The following is a 7,765-nucleotide window of genomic DNA, read 5'->3' as shown; positions in this document are numbered from 1 at the left end:
GGCACGTTGTCACAAAATATAGGAAATAATGGGATTTTTTTAAAATCTTTAAAATATAGATAAACAATACATTAAGAAAAAAAAACCAAATATTTAAGTGGGTATAAATTTTTTGAGTGAGTCCCGAACTTTGGCATGTGTTCAGTTTGAGCATTAACTTTCAAATTGTGTCAAAATGAGCACAAAATTTTAATTTTATTTCTCCGGCAGGGCAATTAGGGGATTCTGGCTATAATTGAGTGATGTGGAAGCCGAAAATATGATGTGGATACCCAGGAACCAAGTCAACAACTGTCCATGTCATCGACTTATACACGTGGCCTAATTGGTTGTAACGTCATCACCCTTTTCCCTCCTCCCCTCCCGACTGAGCTCTAACAGCCACTCTCCCCACCGGCTGAGCCTTTTCTTTTATCTTTTCCCCCTCCCCTCCCTTTTCTTCATCTCTTCATATGTTCACTTGCAGGGTAAATTTTTCCAGTGAGTACCTAAGTTTGATCTTATATCAGTTTGAGCACTAACTTTCAATTTATACCAAAATGAGCACCAAATTTTAATTTCATTTCTCCAGCCGGGTAATTGGGGATTTCCGGTGGATTTTTGGTGATGCGGACGCTAGAAAGGTTGCATGGATACCCCGGATCCAAGTCACCAGGGCTATAGTATTCTGGAGAGAGAGGAAAAGAAAAGGATGATGGGAGAGAAGCTGATGTGTACACCCTACGTGGATCTAAAAAAGCCACATTGGTTAAGTGGCTGAGTTGGTGAGTCGGTGACATGGACCCAGGGCATCCACGCAAGCTTTCCGGCATCCACATCACCAAACATCCACCAGAAATCCCCAATTACCCAGCTGGGGAAATGAAATTAAAACTTGGTGCTCATTTTGATACAAATTGAAAGTTAGTACTCAAACTGATATAAGGTCAAACTTAGATACTCACTGTAAAATTTTACCCTTCACTTGCACCATTTGTCATGTCTCCTCCCTCACCATACATGCACCAACTACATGGATGAAGATGCATAAACATACATTTATTCAAAGATAAAGAAAAGGGAGGGGGAAAGGGGGAAAATAAAGAAAAAGCTCAGCCGTTGGTGTTCGGGAGGGGAAAAGATGAAGAAAAGGAAAGGGAGAAGGGAAAGGAGTGATGATGTGGTAGCCAATTAGGTCACATGTATAAGTCGATGCCGTGGACAATTGCTGACTTGGTTCCTGGGTATCCACATCATATTTCTTCCTTCCACGTCACTCGATTATAAGTGGAATCTCCCAATTGTTCCACCGGAGAAACAAAATTAAAACTTTATACTCATTTTGATACAAATTAAAAATTAGTGTTCAAACTAAAAATATTGCAAAGTTCAATACTCATTCAAAAAATTTACTCGTTTAAATGGTCAAAACTTAGGTTGTTTTCAAATTTAAAATTATATTTTTTTTTAATAAAACTTTCCATATCTCTTTCCATACTAGGTAATATAATACAACCGGTTATAGATAGATGATAATATAATATGTATTTGATATATTTTATAAAGAATATATGCATTTTTTTTTAAGAATTTCTATAAATTTTTTATAGAAGATGATAATATAATATGCATTTGATATATTTTTTAAAAAATATATGTACTTTTTTAATAGAACTTCCATAAATTTTTTATAGAACTGAAGATAATATAATATTGATTTTTTTTCAAAGTATTTAAATAAAATTATTTTTATTATTCAATAAATAATATAATATATTCTATTAATATATTTCCCAACCTCTCATATTTGCAAATATACTTCTCCTACTGAAAACAATTAAAAAAAAAAAATTACATTAACAACGTTTTGTTTTTTTCTAAAACTTATACTTTCTTTGTAATCTTGAGTCTTTAAACTAGTACATATGAAACATCACTTCTGATTATTTCACATACTTTAGTTACAGAAGTGCTCCCACATCTGTATGCTCTAAACATGGAAAATTGCAAGAAATACAAAAAGAAAAAAAAGTTTAAATTGTGACAATGTCATCAAAATCAATTTCCAGTGAGCAATCAAACAACAATTTCAATTTGTCATTACATTCTTTTACCACAAGTCTCTTGTTTTTCTGACAAAACCATGGTGACATCTGCATTTAGTTTCAAACAGTACACATGCTATAAATTTGACTTTTTCTAATTGCAATAACTCATCTCCAAATAAAGTACATATTAAAAACAGACCTCAATTCCACATATGCTCAACTGTTTGTGCACTTCAGTTAACCTATCAATTAATATTCATCAGTATTGAGCACCATCATTCCTGACAAAAAAAATGATCATCCACAAAGTTCTTGATTTTCCTCCTTGTGTTAAACAACCAAATATTCAGATGGGTAAATTGAATTTTACAAAATATTAACAATAATAATAATAATCAAAGCTAACACACAAATGAAACAATTGTAGCTTCAAGAACTCTCAATTCTGATGACAGTCAAGAATCTAAATCAAATGCATTTGGAAGCTGAGTTCAAATTGCACTTGCCTCTGATGTCACAAATTTTCCCTATACTTTATTGAATGCTTATCAATATGACAAGAAACAACACAAACTTGGTCATAGATTACTGGTGACCAAACCTTAGCTACTCCTAATAACATTAGCAAGAGCCCTTGAAGACAAGCAGATCATCTCTCAAATAAAGTGCAAGGTCAAAATCTTGATTGCCTTATTATGTCCTGACAATGAAAAGTTCGTCTTAGATGATTACTAAATCTGAGCTTCACCAAATCACTTTAGCAAGAGCTCAAACACACTAACTTAGCAGATCATCTCTCAAATAAAGTGCAAGGTCAAAATTTTGATTGCCTTATTATGTCCTGATAATGAAAAGTTCGTCATAGATGATTATTAAATCTGAGCTTCACCTAATCACTTTAGCAAGAGCTCAAACACACTAATTTAGCAGATCATCTCTCAAATAAAGTGCAAGGTCAAAATCTTGATTGCCTTATTATGTCCTGACAATGAAAAGTTCGTCATAGATGATTACTATATCTGAGCTTCACCTACTCACTTTAGCAAGAGCTCAAACACACTAACGAAGCAGCAGGCTTTAAATAGGCAACATAATAGCACAGCAAAGTACAAGTTTGAAATCTAAATTGCCAGCATCCTAAAGTTTTTGATCAATATGTATTTACGAGTTAATAAATGATAGCAAGTACATGATGAGAATTTCAGCATGAAATGGCAGGCGTCTTGGAAAATATAAATCTTAGCTTCAAGAACTCTCATATTTCATAATATTTAGGAATATAAATCAAATACCTTTAGAAGTCAAGTTCAAAGTTTATATCGCACTTACCTATGTTAGCACAGATGTCCTGTAAATTTTATCAGAATCCTTATCAATTGAGAAAAAAAAAAATCACATAAAGCCTGGTCATAGATAATTGGAAACCAAATCTCACCTTCACCTAACTTTGGCAATACTTTATACTCCTAAAAAATGCTACATCAGCTCTCAATGTAGAAAAATGTGGAAGCTCTACATTGAGGCACATAAAAGCATACAAAAGTACAAGGTTGAAATTGAAGTTGTTTATCAACCTAAAGGTTTTTGTCTTTATGTCCTAATAAGGCAAATTTTGTCATAGATGATTACTAAACAGATGTTAGCTTCACCACATAACTTTCACTAAAGCTCCTAAACAATAGCAAGCCATCTTTCATCCCACCAATGCAGTTGTCTTTTAGGAAGCAAAATACAAGCAAAGCAAAGTACAAGGTTGAATTCTAAATATAAACAGTATCAAGAACATGACAAGAATTTCTGCATGAAATGACAGCACCAAAGAAAAAACCTAAGCCTTGGTATAGGCAATGAATGCTATGAAAACTTCTTTCAAGTCAAAATCAGGATTAGATTTATGCTGGGGAAAAATCTTTGATATATTCAAGATGAAGCTCTTATTATAATTGAACAAAACTTTACTTTGGCTTCTCCTATATTGTCTCTTTCTAAAATTGTCCCCTCACCTAATGTTGTGCCTTAGCAATAACTAGCATCCAAAAGTTGTTTGAGAACCTATTATATTGGTTCGATAGTTGAGTAATAATTTCTGATACACAACAATGTAGTGTTCTAATGCTCATAGGAATTATGGTATGATCCTTCTGATTGATGCTTAGTGAAGTGATTGACGCCTAGTGAAGTTCAGTCATGATCCAAATGTCGTTTGAACAAATCAGTTTTTGTGGGAATTCTCAAAGAAATATCATATTTCAAATTTTCCTGTTTCATTTCATTGTCTACAGAAAACTACAGGTGAAATCAATACCAGAATGATAATGTCTAATAGTCAATGACTTGTTCTACCATAACTGAATTGCATATTTTCTTGGTGATCATTAATAAAGTCAAATCAAGAAATAAAATAACTTCTAATCTGGTTAACTGGATGTAATACTTACTTCTTATCAGCTGAGCCATGTAATGAAAGGAAAAGAGCCAAAACTGATGGGGATGGTGAAACCAACTATGACTGAATACAACAAACTCCCACTAATAGTTTATCAGTCTTAATGAGGTCCTAGTGTGAACCATAAGAAGTAAAGCCCATCAAGAGCTGGCAAGCTCATTTATTCAAGTCTTTCTAAGACTTTGGATTATCAAAACTTCTCGCAACCTTATGCTATCATTCAGTTGTTCCTCAAGTCAACAAATGATTAACAACTTTATGTTTTCCTTCTTATCCCTTAGGCTCAAGTGACCATACCAAATCATTTAAGTGCAATTGTGCCAATCGTTAAGGTTGTTCTAGTCTGAATTACATTATAGAGGTCAAGATGATGGCTTTAGATCTCAAAGAGTGACTTCAAAATAAAAAAATTTACTTCAAACTGATAATCAATTCACAGAGATGGCCTAAGCAATACATAGTTATCACTTATCAGTGGGCTTGTGCCCAGGAAAATGGGACAACCATAATTCTATTGACCCCTCTCATAAACTTCTAACACAATAGTGAAGTATATACTCCTAAAAGCATAAAGAACACGGTTTGAAATTCAAAACACTAGACATTCTATATTGAATGGATCAACAAACTTTTCACATTATTAATAAGCTCAACACAAATAAAACATGGAAATCAAACCTAGCTATATATATATATATATATATGTAACTTAATCTAAATCATACAACATGAACACTTCTAGCCATCATAAAAAACAAACATAGAAGGCATATGAAGAAATTTCATTCTTCAAATCTTCAAATGAAAAACAAAATTTCCCAATATGTCAATCCAATTACTGCCAATCAATGATGAGATACCAAATTGGAATAAGAAAATAAATTTCACTTGGCAGTTCCCTGATTTCTCATATGCAAAGAAAAAACATTTAAAGAACTACATGAAGTCCCTAGTAAAAGTTGGTACTTAAAATAGATATTGTTTACAAGAAGATCAATGTGCCACAAAAGAGAACACAGGAAAAGGAATAGAATTTGCTAAGCAAATTGCACAGAGAAATGACATCACATGCTCAACATACCAAAATGATAGCTAGGCATACAAGGTATTAAATACAAACAAAACATATTTTAACTACATCAAATACACTGCCTTGGCGCAAGGCAAACTAATACCAGATGAACAGAAAATCATGGTGGAAAATTTAACAAATGTGAAATACGACACTGGTGCTTGTTCATTTAAATAATAGACAAACAGGAAATTACAGCAAACCAATCAAACCAACAGTTACACTTGTAATGATAAATAATAGTAGAAGTTTGCAAGGGCTATCATATAGAAACTTCTGATAACAAAAAGAGGGTAATAGATAGCATACTTCCTACAATTTCCAATCCTCCAGTTGCAACACCACTTAGCCTTATAGCAGCTCCTAGGAAGAGTCCAATAATTTCCAACATTTGCAACACCTAAAACAAGTCAAAAAATTAATATCAAGGCACAAAGGATTGCCCTTACTAGCGATTGAATTCATCCAATACTAAAGGCTCCCACATAGACCAAAAGACTCAGTTTAAATCTTTTACAGCACATCTTACCTTCATTCAACCTCAGAACAACTCCACCTTAATTTTTAGGTTGCCACCAATTACTGGTCATTTATATAACCTTCTCTCCGTCCCTCAAACCCAGGCCGCATGAGCTTCTTCTCCCTTTTCTCAATCTTCCTCATCTTCTTTTGTTGGATCCTCTCCTTGATATTATCCGACCTTGTTTTCTGCTTCTCCTCCCTCTTTTGATCCCTGCTTTGCACCCTCTCCTTCCACTTCTCAGCATGCTTCTGCCTCTTCCTCCTCTCCTTTTTCATGCTCTCCTTCAACAGCTTTGGGTCATCATGAACCTTAACTCCTGCAGCCCTATCCACCGCCGCCTTCCATGAATGATTCTTAGCAACCATCTCCCCCTTCTCCGGGTCTTTCTTCGCCTCCTCCAGCCGCTCAGCCCTGTGTAAAGCCTTGACCTTTGAAACCCTTCTCCTCTTTCCCTTCCCTTCCTCATCTCCGATCTTTACAACACTAAAAGATAGATCTTGCAAGGCCTCACCACCTCCTTCCACTTTCACCTTCTTGTTCACCTTCTTCGCATCACCATCATCTACAACCCGCTCTTCACGCATCCGTTTCCCTTCCAACCGATCTCCAACCTTCTTCTTCTTCTCCTTCTCAACCCGGGGCTTAACCGGATTCTTCGTGTTGCGATTGGAGCGAAGCTCTTCCATCTTGAGGCGATACCGATGCCGGAGCTCCTCAAGTGTTCCAGCGCGGTCAGAAGTCAGAGCCACCTCCGTTGCCAAGGCCTCGGGTTCAGCGGGTTGGATGGACTTGCGAAGAAGGTCGAGAGTGGTGGAGGGGCTGGAAGGATCATGGCGAGCACGGCGTGCCTTCTTGAGGTTCTCCCGTGACTCCCGCTTTGCCGAAGCCTTGGCAGCCTTGCTGAGGCCTTGGAACCATGGCTTGTCCTCGGGAGCGGGGAGGTAAAACCTGGCCGGAATCAGCTCCACCAGCCGATCGAAGAAGAGGCAATGACTGTGGATCATAGCTTTAACATCGAGCTCCGGCGCGTCCATTACCGCCGCCGGCGACGAGGATTCTTTGAGGTCGCTGCCGCCCTGGCCCTGCTTCATTTGATCAGGGTTTCCAACCAACTCTGGTTGATGAATGAAATTGGGAATTCACAATTGACGGCTGTGATTTTGTCTTAGTGATGGAGAAAAACAGGAAAAATTACGAGAACCCCCTTGGTTAAAACAATATTGCTTTGGAAATCCTTTTATATAAACAGAAAATTTTTGTTAGATCCTTTGTTTTAGTAAATTTTATGAAAATTCTTTTAATTAATACCAAGCCACGAAACTTTATACAGATAATTAATGTATTTATATGCATCAAAGACCTATGGTTGACACAAAATAAAATAATAATAAGAGAAATAGTTTTAGAATTATAATTTTTTAAAATTTTAATTAAATTTTAAAAAATAAATAATTGACGGCTGTGATTATGAAGGTTTTTGATTAGTGATGATGGAGAAAAACAGAAAATTACTAAAAACCCCCCTTTGTTAAAACAATATTACTATGGAAAGCCTTTTTATATAAACAGAAAAAATTTTGTTAGATGATCCTTTGTTTTAGTAAATATTATGAAAATTCTTTTAATACCAAGCCATGAAACTTTATACAGATAATTAATGTATTTATATGCATCAAAGACCTATGGTTGACACAAAA

At 35.4% G+C, this 7,765-nt stretch overlaps 1 protein-coding gene across 5 annotated transcripts; it reads right to left on the bottom strand.

Annotated features, from left to right (window-relative positions):
• Positions 1 to 2,048: 2,048 nt before the first annotated feature.
• Positions 2,049 to 7,324, bottom strand: LOC120253563 (surfeit locus protein 6). Of its 5 annotated transcripts, none has more exons than XM_039261884.1 (4): positions 6,075 to 7,324; positions 5,855 to 5,945; positions 2,227 to 2,308; positions 2,049 to 2,132 (listed from the first exon to the last, which is right to left on the bottom strand). In XM_039261884.1, the coding sequence occupies exon 1, from the start codon at positions 7,157 to 7,159 to the stop codon at positions 6,125 to 6,127; it is 1,035 nt and encodes a 344-aa protein (XP_039117818.1). In that variant the 5' UTR covers positions 7,160 to 7,324; the 3' UTR covers positions 2,049 to 2,132; positions 2,227 to 2,308; positions 5,855 to 5,945; positions 6,075 to 6,124. The 5 variants fall into 5 exon arrangements, with proteins under 5 accessions (XP_039117818.1, XP_039117820.1, XP_039117817.1 ...); XM_039261886.1 differs by having other exon boundaries at positions 2,227 to 2,269; XM_039261883.1 differs by having other exon boundaries at positions 2,049 to 2,308.
• Between the last annotated feature and the right edge of the window lie 441 nt (positions 7,325 to 7,765).

This window comes from Dioscorea cayenensis, unplaced genomic scaffold, assembly GCF_009730915.1.
Source record: "Dioscorea cayenensis subsp. rotundata cultivar TDr96_F1 unplaced genomic scaffold, TDr96_F1_v2_PseudoChromosome.rev07_lg8_w22 25.fasta BLBR01000115.1, whole genome shotgun sequence".
Classification (NCBI taxonomy): Eukaryota; Viridiplantae; Streptophyta; class Magnoliopsida; order Dioscoreales; family Dioscoreaceae; genus Dioscorea; species Dioscorea cayenensis.
This window is presented reverse-complemented; position numbering and strand designations above follow the sequence as displayed.